The sequence below is a fragment of the Ovis canadensis genome, chromosome 15 (assembly GCF_042477335.2).
Source record: "Ovis canadensis isolate MfBH-ARS-UI-01 breed Bighorn chromosome 15, ARS-UI_OviCan_v2, whole genome shotgun sequence".
In the NCBI taxonomy this organism is placed as follows: domain Eukaryota; kingdom Metazoa; phylum Chordata; class Mammalia; order Artiodactyla; family Bovidae; genus Ovis; species Ovis canadensis.
In genome coordinates this window covers 35,788,653-35,807,934 of record NC_091259.1, presented here as the reverse complement: position 1 = coordinate 35,807,934, position 19,282 = coordinate 35,788,653, and the positions used below count along the sequence as shown (strand labels likewise).

The 19,282-nt window shown below is 39.7% G+C and overlaps 1 protein-coding gene across 4 annotated transcripts in view; it reads right to left on the bottom strand.

The window, feature by feature from the left end:
• Positions 1–19,282, bottom strand: part of RNF214 (ring finger protein 214) — a 49,118-nt gene that overhangs the window by 28,397 nt on the left and 1,439 nt on the right. For 2 of the 4 annotated variants that reach the window (XM_069555279.1, XM_069555280.1), the window contains exons 2-6: positions 18,395–18,510; positions 16,125–16,170; positions 14,887–14,946; positions 11,193–11,333; positions 6,992–7,131 (exon numbers count right to left, since the gene is read on the bottom strand). In XM_069555279.1, coding sequence (XP_069411380.1) covers positions 6,992–7,131; positions 11,193–11,333; positions 14,887–14,946; positions 16,125–16,170; positions 18,395–18,504 — 497 coding nt within the window. In that variant the 5' untranslated portion in view covers positions 18,505–18,510. Of the gene's footprint in view, positions 1–6,991; positions 7,132–11,192; positions 11,334–14,886; positions 14,947–15,659; positions 16,171–18,394; positions 18,511–19,282 lie in introns of all 4 variants that reach the window. The other 2 variants (XM_069555277.1, XM_069555278.1) reach the window with 1 other exon arrangement.

The following is a 19,282-nucleotide window of genomic DNA, read 5'->3' as shown; positions in this document are numbered from 1 at the left end:
TGAAGACAGGAACATTTCTCAACAAATGGTACCAAAACAACTGGATATTAACATGAGGAAAAATTAACATCAACTCCTACTCATCACCATACACAAAAATTAATTTGAGATGGATCACAGACATAAATATTAAAGCTAAAATGATAAAAATCCCATGAGAAAACAGAGAAGAACACCTTTGCTACTTCAGAGTAGGCAAAGGTTTCTTAGGACAGAAAATACAATAACTATAAATGAAAACTTAATAAATTAGATATCACTGAAATCAAATTTTCTGTTCACCAAAAGATGCAATTTTAAAATAGATAAATCAGAGTAGAAGAAAATTTTCACAGAACATGTAACTGACAAAAGACTTACATTTGGAATATGTAACAAGCTTGTACTACACAGTTACAAAAAACAAAACCTCAACCTCTGCCCTGCAAAAAGGTGGTGATGGAGAAATATCTGACAGAACACTTCAGAAAAGCAGATAAATGAATGGCCAATAAGCCCATGAAGAAAGTGGTCAACATCATAGTCACTGCTGTTGTTCCTGTTTAGTCGCTTCAGTCGTGTCGGATTCTGTGCGACCTCATGGACTATAGCCCACCAGGCTCCTCTGTCCATGGGATTCTCCAGGCAAGAGTACTGGACTGGGTTGCCATGCCCTCCTCCAGGGAATCTTCCCAACCCAGGGATCGAAACCAGGTCTCCTGCACTGCAGGCAGATTCTTTACCACTGAGCCACCAGGGAACCCTAATAACTAATGGGAAATGCAAATTAAGCCCACAATGAAATACTTACTGCAATCATTTGAATGGCAAGGATGGCAATTCTCAAACATTGTAATAGAGTATAAAATATCATATAAACTTTGACATATGTCTGGCCTTTTCTTATAAAACTAAACATATACCTACTACCCTACAACCCAATAATTCTATTCCAAGGAATATACTGAAGAAAAATAAAATCATATGATCACACAAACACTTGTACATGAATATTCATAGCGGCTTTATTCATAATTGTAAAAAATCTGGAAACTGTTACTTGCCATCAATAGGAGAAAGGATAAACTGGTATATTAACAAGAGGAATACTACTCAAGAATAAAAAAAGACAACATGAAAAATTCCAAAAGCACTATGCTAAATGAAAGAAGTCTTATACAAAAGAGTACAATGTTGTATGATTTCATTTATATGACATTCCAGAACATGCAAAATTAGTCTTTGAAGAAAAATTCATAACAGTGGTTACCTTTGGGAGCATAAGGACAGGGAATGATAGCATGAGGAATTACTTGGTTTAATGGCAGTATTTGCTATATCTTGATGGGATTTGAATTACACAGGGATATATTGATTGTCAAAACTGACTGCATGGGGGTTTCCCTGGTGGCTCAGTGGTAAAGAATCTGCCTGCCAATGCAGGAGGTTCAAATCCCTGATCCGGGAAGATCCCACATGCCTCAGTGCAACTAAGCCCATGAGCTACAACTATTCAGCTTGGAGCCACAACTAGTGAGCCCACATGCCGTAACACTGAATCCCATGTGCCCCAGGGCCTGTGGTCTGCACAAGAGAAGCCACCGCCAGGAGAAGCCTGCGCACCAAAACTAGAGAGTAGCCCCACCCACCACAACTAGAGAAAAGCCTGTGCAGCGGTGAAGATCCAGCACAAACGAAACAATAGTAAATAGAAGAATTCTAAACTCACTGACTGGTGTACTTAATGTTTATATATTTAACTGCATATATGATTTATTACCACAAAAAAAGGAAACACAAACTATATAAAATCTAATTAATGAGACACCTTTATGAGTTTAGAGGTGAAAGTATTGATGACTACCTCTTACTCTAATATGCATAAACAAATAACATGGACTAATGAATAGAGGAATGGACAGAGGGAAAGACTGTTAAAACAAATTTAACAGAATGTTAATTGCTTTTTTTTTTAATTGCTGTTTTTAATCTAGGTCATGAGAGTTAATGTACAGTACTTGCAGTTTCTATGAATGAAAAATTTTATAATAAAATATTGGGGGGAAAATAAATCCAATATCCTAATTCCCCTGCCTAAAAATCCCTACTTACATTTAATATTTATCAATAGCCTTTACTCAGACCTGGTTCTCATTTATACCCAACAGTTTCTGACACTGTTAACCACTTTCTCCCTTTGAAAGCTTATACTACTTACTATTCAAAACGGTTTCCTTGTTTTTCTCTGATTATTCTTTTTGCCTTCTCTTCCTCTTTCTACTCCCAAACTGCAAAATTCAGAACTGAGCCCTACTCTATACTTTTTCCCACAGAAAATTCACTTATTTTAACTATTGCTTATATGCAACTCCAAATGAAGACACAGCATCTTTTCTGTATTCAGTCTCCCATTTGTAATTGTCTACTAAGTATTTCAACTTGCATATCCCAAACCATCAAAAGTATTACTTTATTCTCAAATTGAGAACTGGTATTCTACTTCCCAATTATTGTCCATGGTGGCACAGTTACGCAGGGTCAAACTGTGAAGTTATTTTTGACTCCTCCCTCCATCCTAATCCTTAAAATAATCGGATACCAAGTCCTCCTAAATCCATTTTTCCCTTTTCATTCAGTCACCATTATTAGTCTTATAATAATTCTTAGAAACTCACTTTATTCTAAGAGTTTACTGGTCCATGTCCTAGCCTCTGTTTCTTCGCATATTTCTAAAACATCTTCAGTTATGTTACTCCTGTTTATATATAACTTCTATGATTTCCCAGATGGCTCAGTGATAAAGAATCTACCTGCCAATGAAGGAGCCGCAGGAGATGCAGGTTCAATCTCTGGGTCGAGAATATCCCCTGGAGGAGGAAATGGCACCCCACTCCAGTATTCTTGCCTGCAGAATCCCATGAACAGAGAAGTCTGATAGCCCACAGCCCATTGGGTTGCAAAGAGTCAGACATGACTGAGAGCAATGGAGCATGCACATGATTTCCCATATCTAGATAATACTGTTACATGCCGAGCAGAAAAAGTTAAACAAGATGTGTTACTTGCTGCGGTAGCAAATCTCCAGGAACGGAGTCTTCCCAACGAACCAGGCCTCCTCCTCACAGTCCCCTCCCACATCGAATCTGGGCTGGCCCTATCACTCACATTAACCAACAAAATGCCGCAGGAGTTGCACTGTGTCGGTTCCAAGTCTACGCCTTAAGAAATTCTGGAAACATCCACTTCTGCACTCTTGGAAGCCCTGAGCTGCCAAGTAAGAAATCTGACCCCTTTGCAGGAAAGACCACCTGGAGAGGAAAGAGTCCTGAGACAGCATGGAGAGAGAGAGAGAGAGAAAATCCTAGACATCCCAGGGTCCCGCCTGAGCCCAGCGGGACTCACAGACCGTAGCTTTTCAGGTGGCCCTGCCAAGGCAGCAGAAATATGAATGAGGCCATCTTGGACATTCCAGCCCCAGGTACCGTGAAACTGAAGCTACAAGAATGACTCCAAAGGGGACTAGAAAAACCACCCATCTGAGAATCAACCCAAAGAACTGAGTGCTTTTTTTAAAGAAAGCAATAGATAACTGAAATACTTGCTCTCAAGAAGCTAACTATATAATGCGGGGAAACATTCCAGTAAACAGAAAGGACCATCAGAGGTCAATGTTATGACAGGAATATACACACCATGCCAGATGAATACAGAAGAGAGTCATCTAAATTAAATGGGCACAGTGTGTGAAGAGGTGGATAAGGGGTGTGTTCCCTTTTCCTTCTTCAATGGTGGTTTGGGGGAGTGCTAAAAAGTATAGCAGGTTTCCCTGGTGGCTCAGCGGTAAAGAATCCTCCTTCCAATGCAGGAGACACAGGTTCGATCCCTGGGTCAGAAAGATCCCCTGAAGAAGGTGGGAAATAGCAACCCACTCCAGTATTCTTGCCTGGGAAATCCCACGGACAAAAGAACCTGGCAGGCTACAGTCCATAGGGTCACAAAAGAGACAAGACTGAGCAACTAAGCCAACACCACCAAAAGATAAGCTAGGGACATAAATAGGAACGAGATAATTAAAGGCTTCTTACACTAAATACAGAGTTTAAACTTTACCCTAGGAACTAGGAAGGATTTTAAGCAGGGAAATGACATTTTCAGATCCACATCTTAGAAAGATTTCTATGGAAGCTGTGTACTAGACAGACAAGAATGGAGGCAAAAAAAGTTCAGTAGCCTGCATCAGAGCTAGAAGAAGGGATAGAAACCCGAAGGAAGAGTGGCGGAGTGAATGGAGAGGGATCCCTAATCTACAGGACATGGTAAAGCACATGCTGTGGAGAGGGCCTAAGAGAGAGGAACGTGGAATGACTCATTTCTTCCACTGAGGCCTTGAAAGAGGGTATGGTGCCACTTATGAAAAATTGGGAGAAACAAGGCAACAGGATTCACACACAAGTAGAAAGTTTAGACTCAGATACAAGAACAGGAAGAAAGCATGGATGCGTCTACTGACAGGAAACGGAAGGAAGATTTACTCAGTGGCCCCTATTTTTTCAGTGAAATAAAAAGTAAGCTCACATGCTAAAACTAATGAGAGAAATGGTGGAGATGGAAAGTTTAGAAAGAGAAGTAATAGTTAGGGACAGCCCTCGGAGGAAGAGGGAGCCCTGAAGATCTATCTGAGTGCTTTTGAAAGTCAAACTCATTCTGGCCTTAAGATGCTCAGTGGAAGGATTTCCTCCAGCAGACTCAGCAGCCCAACTGTAAGAATAGAGACGTTAAGTGGCTAACTTGGGCCAGGACTGGAGTACTACGACAAAAATGAAAGGAAAGGAACAAGTCTCAGCAGAATTGATGGCAATGGTATAAAAGTAATTCCAGTAATGGACTTTGAGTCTCAGCGGGCTAGGTAAAGAAACACTTCCGGGGAGCTGGAGGACTGGCGGAAAATGTAATGAGGTCAACAAACAAGAAAGGATCTGACGTGGTCAAAGTGTACATTTACTGGGAATAAGACAGAAAGCTGGAAGGACTGAAGGCTGTGGTCAAAATATAGGATGTTTCAACAGCCTGGCTCATTGCTTTGCACCTAAGAAATACTCACTGAACTTAGTGATGGCCAGACAGGCTATTAGGACTTCAAAGCCTATCAGTTAAACAAACTAGCATTTGGTGAGAAATTTCCAAAAGGAATCCTCATGCACACTGTCAATTCAATATAGCATAAACTCTTATATCACATCCAAAGTAAGGCTTCCAACATTAACTCCCCCGATCTGCTATTTACCTATCACAAGCTCGTCACACAAGCTCAAAGCATTAAAAAAAAAAAGGAGGATCTTGCTTGATACTGCAATTTTTCTGCTACTTGTCCCAAGCTACCTCTGAATCAACTGACACTGTCTTTTAAAGTGCAAGCTCACCATATTTATTCAAGAAGAGCCCTATTTGCTGTTATTCTTGATGAGTCACTATTCAAGGCAGAGAGCTTGAAAAGAAGTTTGGCCCTAGAAAAGACCTAGCTTGGCAGTCTCCCCTTTCTAATACCAGCAATAGTCTTGAAGCTGGGAACTAGAAAGTGTGCCCTCAAAAGCAAGACAACATCACTGTAAGGCAGCCAGGTGTCAAGGAGAAAAGAAATCAAATTTATGACTAAACTGAATATTTGGTCCTTTACTTTTTTGTCGATTCATGCTGTCTTTCTTAAAAAATTACAGTTATATTTATAAAACAGTAACTACCTTCAAATAGTACAAAGCACTTAGCAGATTTCAATTAAGTAAATTCATTTTTCTATAATATCAATCAGAAATTATCTTAATTTCCTATCCAGTAATTCAAATTCTTCAGTCTATCAGGGAAAAATCTCAAACCCCTTAACAAAGTATATAAAGCCTTTGTGATCTGACTTCTGACTCCTCCACTAGCCTCATTCCTCTCTACTTAACCTCAGTTGTTATTCTCTCTCCTCTGTAGGTCCCCTGCCTGCAATATCCTTTTCCTTACTCACTGCCTGACTAATTCCTCCCTGTATCTACCCTGCAACTTTTTCTTTGAAAATTTCAAACCAACATAAAAGTTAATAGAAGAGTACAATAAACATATGTCCTAAAAATAAATAAATATATGCTCTTCATCTGGGTCCACCAGCTGTTACGCTTTTTGCCACATTTACTTTACCCCTCTCTCTGAACTATCTGAAAGTTATAGACATCATGACACTTAACCCCTAAAACTTCAGCAAGTACCTCTGAAGAATAAGATCCTTCTATGTAATCACATACCATAATCACCCAAAATATTTATCACTTGATACAGTATTACCTAATATGCAGTCCAAACTCAAATTTCCCCAGGTATTCAGAAATGTTCTTTCATAGTTACCATCTCTCATATTTGAAAAATGGTTTGGCAAATGAACCTGCTACTTTCCACTTAGCTCTCTGACACATAAGCAAGCCAAGATTTTCTTGATAAATAAAAACGCATTTTAGTAGAATTTAAGTAAAATCACAGTATTCACAGCTATTTTGATTTCCAAACAGGTCACAAGAAGAAACTTGGAAATCTGAAACTATGACCGAATTTTATGCCGCCTTAGTCCTACTGCAGTACCCTGAAAAGGACACAGATTCATTAAATAGCTTTCCAAACAGCCTACAAACTACTTTTGAAATTTGCTTTTGGTGTTGAACATAAATACAATCAAAGTAGTCTCATCGTCTAAACTGTAAAATATCAGTCAAGCAAGTGAAACAGGTGCTAGATATATACCAAAATCTTGATCATACCTGGGACCAAGCAATTCACTACTACCATTTCAAGGTATTAATGAATTCCTGAGGCACTTTTTGTTAAATTTAACATAGGTTGCTGAAAAAGCTAAAATTACTAGAGGATATTAATTTGTGCACTTGTTTTTCAAATAAAAATTAAAACTGAAAGAAAAGGAACTAGAAACAAACAGAACTGGCCTCTTATATTCAAACACACACATTCACAGAGCATCATTTACCTTCTGCCCTTCTCACAAAGCTTCTCAATTTCAGCTTTTAGATCCTGCTCCTTCTGCAGAAACTCCTTCTTTTCTTTCTCTATTTTCTTCTTCGTTTCTTCTCGCTTTATTGTTACGTCTTGGATAGCCTTTAATATCTCCTGAGTCCCACACAATTATAGTCACACACAAAGAAGGAAATGAATTAGTTCTTTTGGTCTGAAGGTTACTTTCAACTATCACAAATTAACACTGAGTTTAGAGAATTTAAAATGAACTAAAGGAATCTAGTTCATGAGTAGTCCCAAAAGCCAGTACTTAGATATAAGGGAGTAAGTAATAATGCAGATATCAATTCAACAGGAGGAAGAATTTCTAACAATCACAACTATTCAAAACTGGAATTTACTGCCTTGTGAAGCAATAATCTCCCCATTACTGGTGCTCAAATAAAGTCTGAATGAACACCTGTCAAGACTGCTGAGAAAGGCATTCTTGCACAGGGTGGGAGTTTGTTACTTCCAACAAATAACGGTCTTGCTTTGTTTTGTTATGGTTCTACTTTATTATGTGTAGGGATTATCTGATCTTTTTGAATTATCTGACTACATGTATAATAAGTCAAACAATTAAAAAGTGATAAATTTAAGTCATCTCTTATTCAGTCGCTCAGTTGTGTCCGACTCTTTGAGACCCCATGGACTACAGCACGCCAGGCTTCCCTGTCCTTTGCCATCTCCCAGAGCTTGCTCAAACTCATGTCCATTGAATCAGTGATGCCATCCAGCCATCTTGTCGTCTGTCCCTTTCTCCCCCTGCCTTCAATCTTTCCCAGCATCAAGGTCTTTTCTAGTGAATCAGCTGTTTGTATCAGGTGGCCAAAGTCATCTCTAATTCACACCAATTCCACCCATAAAGTAATTAATGTGTTAAAGTGTTTGTACTATGCTTTCACAACTTTATGCATCCTCACACCAACACATGTACTTATATACGTATTTCTTTGCTTTTGTTTTTTTTATGAGGTAGTTTTATATACATTATTCTGCATCTTGCTTTGTTCAACTGACACGAACATACTTACAGCAAATATAGACAAAACTAAAAAACAGCTGCATAACACGACATGACACATGTACTTAGCCAATTTAGCCACTTTCTATTAAAAGCGTCCATCAGGTTTATTCCAGTTTTCTTGTACTACAAACAGTACTACAATAAACATTCTATGTCTACACTTTCATATAAAAACCTTTTATTTCTGTTGAGTAGACTTCTAACAATGAGGAGTCTAGGTCAAGGTATATATACATTTTAAAACTTAACTGACAATTTCCCAGTATCTTTTCTTAAAAAAAAAAAATCAGTAACAATTCACACTCCTACCAATGTCTAAAAAGAGGTCATTTTTTCTTACCCCGATAGCTTATTTTGTTTTGCCCAATCTCATGGGAAAGAGGGAGGAAGAGTATCTAATAATTTTAATGAGCATTTTACCACCTCCTATTCTTTTACTGTTTTCATTGTCTGTCTCCTCCAACTAGAATAAACATCCAATGAAGGCAAAGACTATGTTTTGTTTACCACTAAATCTTCAGGGACTAGATTGGGAACTCAAAAAATATTTGTTGTATGAATGAATCAACAATAATAAGGATGAGTTTATTTTCATATATTTATTCCCCATTTGCTTTTCCTCTTCTGTGAATTACTGTTTATAACTGTAGGCAAAATAATATCCCCTGGCTCACAAAAATGTCCATGTTCTACCCCCTGGAACTTTTGTTACCTTCCTTAACAAAAAGATAGAGAATCCTGGATTACCTGGGTGGGTCCAATCTAATCACAAATAGGTCTTTAAAAGCAGAGAAACCTTCCCTGTCATGAGCAGAGGAAGATGTGATTAGGGAAGAATGGTTACAGAAATGCAACACTGCTGACTGTGAAGAGGGAGAAGGGGTCACAGGTCAAGGAACGCAAGAAGCCTCTAGAAGCCAGGAAGGCAAGGAAATGTCTTCTCCCCTGGAGTCCCAAGAAAGGAAGGCTGCCATCCCAATACCTTGATTTTAGCCCAGTGACACCCATGTTGGGCTTCTGACCTACAGAACTGATTTAATAAATGTGTTGTTTTAAGCTCTAAATTCATGACAATCTGCTACAGTAGCAATAGGAAACTATTACAATAGAAAAGTAATACAATAACCTTTCCTGGTGTTTCTTTAGACTATTTGGCTTTTACTATGAATTTAGGGCTTCCCTGGTGGCTCAGTGGAGAAGGCAATGGCACCCCACTCCAGTACTCTTGCCTGGAGAATCCCATGGACAGAGGAGCCTGGTAGTGAAGAGTCAGACACGACTGAGTGACTTCACTTTCACTTTTCACTTTCATGCCTTGGAGAAGGAAATGGCAACCCACTCCAGTGTTCTTGCCTGGAGAATCCCAGGGACGGGGGAGCCTGGTGGGCTGCCGTCTATGGGGTCACACACAGTTGGACACGACTGAAGTGACTTAGCAGCAGCAGCAGCAGCAGCTGGTGGCTCAGAGGTTAAAGTGTCTGCCTGCAATGCGGGAGACCCAGGTTCGATCCCTGGGTTGGGAAGATCCCCTGGAGAAGGAAATGGCAACCCACTCCAGTACTCTTGCCTGGAGAATCCCATGGAGGGAGGAGCCTGGTAGGCTACAGTCCATGGGGTCGCAAAGAGTCGGACACGACTGAGTAACTTCACTATTCACTATATGAATTTGTAGGAATCAAAGTGTCTTAGATCTTAAACCCTTCATCAGATCTGCTAGAAATATTTTCTCTCAGTCTAATATTGATCTTTTGACTGTTTTCTGTATCATTTGCCATATCAAAAATTTTAACTATATATAATTAAATTAACTTTTTAAAAATCTTCTGGGTTTTCTGCCTAGATTAAGAGGACCTTTTCAAACTTAAGGAACATACATATTCTCCTAAATTTTCTTCTAACTTAAAATTTTTTTCCAGTTTTCTATGTATATTTTTAATCCACTTAGAATTTTATTTTTAAATACAGTATGAGACAGGAATCTAATCAAATGACTTTCCAGGTAGGCAATCAATTACATCAACAAAATATATCAAATAAATATATTCTGAACTAAAATAGGAGTGAGAATTTGGACAAGATGCCCTCAAAGTTCTTGTTTATACTTAAAATTCTATGATAACTGTTAGGTAGGTAGAATAGGGAAAAGGAGTCCAAAACAGCGGTGGCTAAAAGACAAGGAAGGGAAAAGCCCGAGAAAATAGAACAAAAGAAGGTCCGAGGACCGGAGTGAGGACCTCAGGTAAAACAAACAACACTCCTGCCTGGCCCAGTTTACATAGGACAGGCCCAGGGAGAGATAAACATATAAAAAGAGCCAAAGCTAGCACTCTCTCCCACATGCTAGGGCGCTCTTCTCCTTGTGTCTTTGGATCGACGTGCCCTCACGCCTCGAAGACGGATTTAACTGCTATCTTCTAAATAAAACAGAGCTGTAACACTGAGCTGGAACACTGATTTGTCTAAGAGCTATAATATGGTCCTTTCAAGACCTGAGAGCTATAACACGGTCTATCCAAGACCTGAGAGCTGTGACACGCCAAGGGGGCTTTAATGTCCATCACTCCAAATCTTTGTTGTGACGAGACAAAGAACTGAGGAACAGACACTCGCGTGACATAACCATTAAAAAGTTACTTGCAGATTGCCTTTGGGGGAGGTTGATTTGTGATGCTGTCTACAGCTCACCTGTGCAATGAAATCTGTTTATTCCATCTTTTGTTCCTAGGGACTGTTTTAATTTTTAATTCAAATACATTGTTATCCTTTAGTCAAAGGACATGGGAGTATGTTTTAGGTCATTTTAACCTAGCCTTGCTAGGGCTTCCCAGCTGGCTCAGATGGTAAAGAATCTTCCTGCAGTGCAAGAGACCTGGGTTCGTTCCTTGGGTTAGAAAGATCCCCTGGAGAAGAAAAGGAATGGCAACCTACTCTAGTATTCTTCCCCAGAGAATTCCATGGACAGAGGAGTCTGGCGGGGACAGTACACGGGATAGCAGAATCAGACAAGACTGAACGACTTAACACACACACACACACACACACACACACACACTGCTTTTTTATTTCTATTAATTTGAAAACAAAGTTAAAGTCTAATTAGGGACTATAGCTTCACTTTTTGCCAATTTTAATATAAGCAGGATACCTGGTGATTCTTCATTTCTTCTTCTCTCCTTTGCTGAAGTTGCTTTAATTGCACTTGGAGCTGATTCTCCACTTGCCTCTGCTTGTCCAAGACCTCCTGGTAACGCTCCTTCAACAGGGTTCTCTCTGTCATCATTTTATCCTATGGGTAACAACAGAAAAGCAGTTGAATTCCTCAATTTAACTGCAAGAAACATTCACCGTAGGCTTGTTCAAGGCATCAAGCAGAGCTCTTAGGCTGCAGGGTCCAATACTGGCGCTACCAGCCATGCTGTCTGTTATGTAAATTTAAAGTAATTAGAATAATAAAATGTAAATATCCAGCTCTTCAGTCACCTTGCCACATTCCTAGTGCTAGGTAGCTTTGCGTGAGTAGTGGCTACTATGCTAGACAGCAGACATAGAGAACCCTTCCATCGTGAAAGGAAATTCTGCTGTGCAACACTGCACTAAGATGTGGGTGGCAACCATGGCCTATGAGCCAAATCCAGCCATCGTCTGATTTTATAAGTAAATGTTTTCCAGGAACGTAGCCATACCCGAAGCTTTACCGGCTGCTTTCACACTACAACAGCAGAGGGGAGCAGTTACCAAAGAGCCCAGCTCACCTAGAAAGCCTAAGATCTCTACTAACTGATTCTTATATAAACTATTTCTCTGCTCTAGGGAATAAGAGAAATAAGGTATTTTATCGTCTATTAAGAAGAAGAAGAATGAGCAAAAAACAAAGAACAGATCATTTACTCAAAATGCATCCAGAAACTGAATTCCTTACTGGTCATTAGCACTAAAAACTGACAAACCCACCAGTGCTCTGGGGGACATGCGATTCAGATCAGGCAAATCGGCAAGTTCTCACATAAAGTAGGAGCAGGAGTAAAGCGTTGAAGGGCCACAGTTCAGCTCTGCCTCCCTGACATTAGTAAGTCAAGAAAAGCAATGGTTAGCTTTCAAAGGAACACTAAAACTTAGAGGGTCAACTTAAAACACATTTGGTACAAGGCAGCCCATGTAAAACTTAAACAGAGCATTAAACTGAATTCATTCACCAGACAATAACTACTATTTTCAAAGAAAAGAAAGGTTTTAGAAGTGAATGGGGGGAAACTTATCACCCTATGATAAAAAAAAAACCAGAAGCTCTCAAAATGGGACTTTAGCTTTGGGATAAGCTAGTCCTTAGTCCAGGTACTGAAATGTGACTGGTGCTGCTGCTGCGGCTGCTGCTGAGTTGCTTCAGTCGTGTCTGACTCTGTGCGACCCCACAGATGGCAAGAACACTGGAGTGGGTTGCCATTTCCTTCTCCAATGCATGAAAGTGAAAAGTGAAAGTGAAGTTGCTCAGTCTTGTGTGACTAAGGCTCCCTAAATAGATGACTACTTAGCATCATAACTTTAAAGGTTTTCTGAACCTGAGGTCTATGGATAGGTATGTACAAAATTTTTTGAGAGAATTCAGTTTTCAAAAGATTCTGAAAGATCTTAACCCAAGAAAAGGTTGAAAAAAAAATGTTAAGAACCAACTGACGAAACTAGTAAATATGAGCATTCTTTTCTTTTCTTCTCTCTTTACTTTCTTATGGAAACTTTTTTGTCCATAATGCGTCTTTATATACAACACAGAATGGGGAAAAAAAGAACTCAAGTCTTCACAGAAAGAAGTTTCAAGGACACACTATTAGTACATGCAAATTGATGACTTAGAGGTGTAGAGGAAATTACTTGATCCAATTCTCCAAGCCAAAGGGTTACACACTGCTACATTGTTTCATTGGTGGCTAATTGGTTCTGAGAGCCCAGAGGCCCAATTTGAAATGCAGGCAGTGGGCAATTACTGTAAGTGCATGGAAAGGGTAGCAAATAACACAAGAGCAAAGTTCCTTGCATTGCTGTCCAGCTTAATACCTGACTAGTTCCACTGCCTTTTTTAAAGCATGTGGCCCACATCACCACCTATTAAAAACACAGCCAAAGAGACCACAGCCCTGGGCCTCTTTCAGTCCAATGGCTTGCCAGTCTCTACCCGTTTCAGACTGATGCTAAAGCTTATCTGCAACTTCTTAAGTTGGCCTCTTCAACTGCTATAGTCATGCCAACTCCACGTTACAACTGTGGGGACCAAATAAATACTACATGTAAAGTGCCTAGAGTAAGTGCTCAAGAAAAGACAACTTCTCCTCCCCTTGGAGGTTCTCTTCTAGCCTCATTCTCAGCTTGCACGTGGCCATCAGGTCGCTCATCTCTGGTATCTTTTTACTTGCCTGTTATAAATAACTCCTGAGTTGCTACCCTCTATTTAAAAGTTTTTATTGGCCTCATGTGGTTAACACACTCCAATAACTGACTTCTTTCCATCTGCCCCTCAATTTCTTTGACTTGTGCCAAATATCTACTTTATTTCCTCTTATACACGCTTTCCTCAATAGTACTTACTGTTCTAGAAAATTCAAAGACAAACAACAAAATATTAACTGGTTTTCCTCCTTATTTCCACTCAACTAACATGCTGCTGCTGCTGCTGCTGCTAAGTCGCTTCAGTCGTGTCTGACTCTGCGCAACCCCACAGACAGCAGCCTACCAGGCTCCGCTGTCCTTGGGATTCTCCAGGCAAGAACACTGGAGTGGGTTGCCATTTCCTTCTCCAATGCATGAGAGTGAAAAGTGAAAGTGAAGTCGCTCAGTCGTGTCCAACTCTTCGCGACCCCACGGACTGCAGCCTACCAGGCTCCTCCATCCATGGGATTTTCCAGGGGTGCCATTGCCTTCTCCACTCAACTAACATATCTTATCCTAAAGACCTCTTCCTGAACCAAGGGTGCCTTTCTGCACATTATCCTTCCTCTTAAAAACAGACATTCAGATATTCACACACATACAAGGTAGAAGTTTTTGCCACAAAATGCCAGGGACAGATCAAGGGGACCACTTTAACAAAAATAAATGTGAAGCTCTCTAAGTTTTAAAAACCATTACCTACGAATATAATAGGAAGACACAACTACGCAATACATGAGAAAAAGACATGATGAAGTTTGAGTGCAAGCTCAACAGTGTGATGAGATGGCCAAAATAAGCTGCTGTCAGCTTAAGAAATGGTGTCTCGAATGAGAAAGAGAACAAGGGTCCCATTGTGTTGTGAAGTAATCATACTGTCTGTGCATTACTATGTTTAGCTCTCAGGATCACATTTTAAAAGCAACATTGAGAAGATGGAACCTGTCGAGGTGGAAAAGAAGTCAGGATGATGAAAAGCTGAAAAATATATGAAGAAAAGAAGAATATTAAAAACATCTGGGGACATTTCACCTGGAAAGGTTCAGACCTGAGAGGTAAGAGGAAAAGGCATTAAAAAAAAAAAACAAAAAAAACACACTTTGACTACATTGGGGGCTAACAAGTAAAACATGTTAGATTTACTCTATGTAGCTCAGGAGAGAACTATAATAAGAAGCTTCAGAGGTTCTGTTCTCATCTCATAATAAGATCTAACAGTAAGATCTATTTTCTAAATGTGGTATGTTGCTTTGTGAGTAGTAAGTGTCCCATCTCTGGAAGTAATCAAGCAGAAGTTAGCTGATCACCTGTCAGGGATTTTATAAAGGAGATTCCTGCACCGTTTCCAATTGGGATGATGTGACCCTAGATCTTCCGCATTAACAGTTTCATATACCAACAATGACAGTTTAACTACTCACCAGATTCTTTTCAATATCTTGATCTGTGTTTACCTCGGAATCAGTCGTCTTAAAGTCAGTCTATAAAGAAAGGAAACAATCATATTCAGAACTGTTCAGAGACATTTTAAAAGGCAGAATTATATAGTCCGTTAACTGAGAAATTTGTCACAAGTAACAGAGAAATTAACTTTTTGTTCTTTCTCCTTATCAACTTCACAGTAAGAGAACTGTAGTTCTGGCAAATGCCCTCTGACACCCATGCTGCATTAAGCACTTATCCCACAAAATAACCTGAATGAGACCCAACAACTGATGGGGAGACAACCCCAAAGCTGAAACAAGAATTTGGGCCCCCTACAATTTATTGTGCCCATTCTTTCTACGACAAAGCATATCAGTCACTATAAGGCAGGAGACACTGTACTTCTTAAGATGTAGGTCAGAGAATTAACAAGGATTCCTCCTGCAAGTGCGAAGATGGGAACTATGAATACTAATGACCTACGCTCATCAATTACTCAGTGCAAGCGATTGTATGTAGGTCATGAAGTTCCTAGTCGCCATGATTAGATCCTGGCTATTACTTATGGAACATCAGTAACACCAGAATGAAGTTATCACAGAGCACCATATGAGAGTAGTATGAGAGTTGCCATTAAAAAAAAAGAGAGAGAGACAGAGCAGTTCTCCACCAACTAGGAAGAAGTATCTCCTGCCCTCCAAAAAAAAAAAAAATTAAATTAAATCAAAAGCCCGAATTCCATGTTAGTAGTAGAAACTTGATACTTGACCTGGACAGCAATGTTCTGAGAAAGCTTCAGGGAAGAGCTATCCTGATCATCATCCTGATCCACTCTGACTCCTTCAACCCCATTTGCTGGAGGCACCACAGGTGGGAACTCCAAGCCTGGGTCCCTGCTCCCTTCCTTTAGGATGGAGGCTTGTGGGGCCTTCTCTTCAGCACAATTCCCGGAGGCAAGCTGCTTTGAATGGCACCCTGCCTTAAGAGACCGAGCGGCGGGGTGGAGGCTCTCCTGGAGGCATGTGTCCCCCTCCTCTCCTGCCGTGCTGGCCACGTCCTTCAGATCAGACTGGGACCCACCGCCAGACAGACCAAGGGCCGTGGCTATCACGTTTTCTCCTAAAACCGCCCGGTGCGCTGCTGAAGTGTCACCTGCTGATGAGCCAGGATTCTGCTCTGGGTGTTCCAAATGGGCATTTCTGTTATTCTCCTTGGTTATCGTTTGGTTACTTACACTCGACAGAGGCGAGTTCTTATGCTTCTGTGCAGGGTCTTTGGGGCTATGAAAACAGAAGATAAAAAGTTTCTCTCTTCATCCAATCTTAAAGAGGCTGAAACATATAATACTTTTAATACAACCACTAGAAGAACAAGACTGGCCTATACAAGCCCCTCCAAATTATCAGGATGAAAAGGAACTTAGCTTCCATTCAGTAATTTTGATCACACACACAAAGAGTATAGCACAGTGGTGAAGAATCTGAGTTCTGGAGACAGTCCACAATAAATAATCACACATGAATGACTCTGGGGACCCAGAAATTGGGGGATGTCAAATTTAATAATTGGGGGAATGCAGACAAAATAGCCTACTGTTAGACTATTTCATTTAAGTACATGTACTACTTTTGTTACACATATTTTTAATAAATAAAATATTAATTTGGAAACTGTTTTTATTCTATTCTCATTTCACAAAAATAATTCACACTCAAATTCCCTAGACAGATTTTTGACCAGAAGATTTAGGTTCTTCAACTGCTTTCTAGAGCATAGCATCACTACTTCATGTTGCCTGAAGTACAGACAATTTTGAATCCAAAATTGAAGCTGCCAGTAGAAATTTTATCCCAGATGACACATGTATAACACTGGAAAAACTGTTTTTATCATTTGCCACAACCATTAACATACTACTTTTAAGAGAGATCTTCAAAATCTATTTATAAGGGCATCCAACATTCACAACTCTAAGTCTTTCACCCAATAATAATGACTATATATGCATTAAATTCTTTTGCCATTAAAAAAATTAAAACTGATTCTGTCCACCGATACCCTTAAGGACTCCAAACCAGCACTGACTGAAGCTTTAGGTCATTATGCCTTTCTTTCCTCAAGTACCTACTTATCTAGAAAATTCAAAAACAAACAAACACAACAACAAAATAGTACCTACTGTTCAAAATAAAACAACAGAGAGCATCTTGTGACTTGAAAATGTTTATAAATGCTCTTTGCTGACTCCTGGGATCAAGTGGGGTACGGGGAAAAAAATTATGAATTTGGACAGACACAGTACCTAGGCGAGAATCCTGACTGCTATTTACGAGTGGTTTAACTCTGGACAAGTTATTTAACTCCATTTGTAAAACAGAAATATTACCTACCTAATAGGATTATTGTGAGGATTACATGAGATAAAGTATCTGAAGTATTTAGTTCTGGCATACAGTAAACACTCAATAAACCTTGGCTGCTATTATTATTACTAGTAGTATATGCCTGTTTTTTGTGTGTGTTTTTTTTTAAGCTACACCATGCAGCATCTGGGACCAGGGATTGAAACCATGCCCCCTGCATTGGAAGGGCAGAGTCTTATCAACCACTGTACCACCAGGGAAGTGCACTCTATATAAAATGAAGATGCAAGTTTATGGTGAGGTTTTACTTAACTCCTGTCCCCATTACCCACTAACAAACCTCTCTTCTTCATTTAAATAGATGTTTATTAAGTACACTGGAGTCAGACAAGCCTGAGTTTAAATCCTGACTCCAACATAGCATGGTAACCTTGGGCAAGTTACTAACCTCTCTATGTCTTAGTTTTCTCGCCTGTTAATGGGAATAATATTATTAGCACCTACCTCCTGGGATTGTTAGGAGAATTAAATGTATTAACACATACCGAGCTGCTAGGACACTGTTATCTATTGCATTAGGTCCTACGTACTCTACAAAAGTGTTGAGGTAGCCAACCTAGTACAACATTATACATAACAATGGTTTCATCACTATAAAATGCCAAGGCTGGGTAATCATAATTCCAGTCTTCAAGAGTTTAGATTCAAGGCAAACTACACACAAGAAGTAGTAAGTCATACTAACAAAGCTGTCTATTTATCTATAGATACAAATGTAGGTCCAGTACATATGCATATACAAAGCATACATATATGCACACCCAGGTACAATACATAAACATACAGTTAAACAGTCCATGTAGAAGTTGGGAAATATTTGCATTTTCAAATAAGTCTGACCAACTGTATTCTAATCTATGTACTCAACAAACAATTAGCATGCCTGCTGAGTGTCGGATACTGGTGCAGGGTACCAAATATACAAATAGAGATCAGACAGTCCCTACCTTTAAAAAAGCTTCATCGAGGGCAACGCCACTAGAGCCCAAAAGGGGAAAGACCAACTACACTTCTGTAAGAAGCCCATCTCCAAAGCCCCTCACCCAAACGCAATCTGCCCTGTCAGGAGTCCACACGTTACCTTAGACCATCTGGAGGACCTTCGTCTGGTTTGGAAGCACAGACACTAGAAGAGGATTCCGGAGGATTGGGAGCAGTGGCCACCACGCCAGCTACCTCAGATGCTGCCATCGTGCTCTGCACATTCAGAAACAAATCACAGCTACAAGTTCCAAGATTTCAAAACAAATGTATCTTTCCCCATCAGAATGTCCATACAGCAGAATCATATCAGGAAAGAAACACAAAGAAAAAGCTGGTCTCCAGGAGAAAATACTTGAGTATTCCTCAATAGGATATAAAAAGAGCCATGGCATGAAATAGGTCCCAAGGGACATCAATCCTCAAACGTCATTATATATATCATTACATATATTACACACACATATATATATGTGTGTGTAAACAACACTATATATGCCTGTCAAAGCTTTTTCAGTTTAGGAGAAATGCAGTCTCACAGACTGTGAGAATCCTCCAAATGATCCACATACCTACCTTGCCTAATATCATTTACAAAAGATGTGATTTGGGGCCTAATATCAATGGTATCTTATGTTTTAAAATCATTTTATGCCTGTCACATTAAAAGCATTCTCCATTAATATAAGTAAAGTTTCCTGGAAGTATTCTTGTGGGAGAGAAAAAATAGTATTTAATTGGGCAATCCAAGTATCTTTTACTTGGTGTTCCCCACAGATGGGAAAAGTTTGACAACCACTGACTGCGGAAAGTACACTCTTCAGAGTTACTGGAGGTGCAAAAGAGTATGAGAATCTCAGTTACTCCAGCATGAAAATGAGAAGCTGAAAAACTGTAATCCAAGTAAGGGAAGTGGGACAGGGGCCTTTTTTAGATCAAAAGGTCATCCTTTATGTTGCAGGACAAATTCATGGCCTTCTATGGTGAA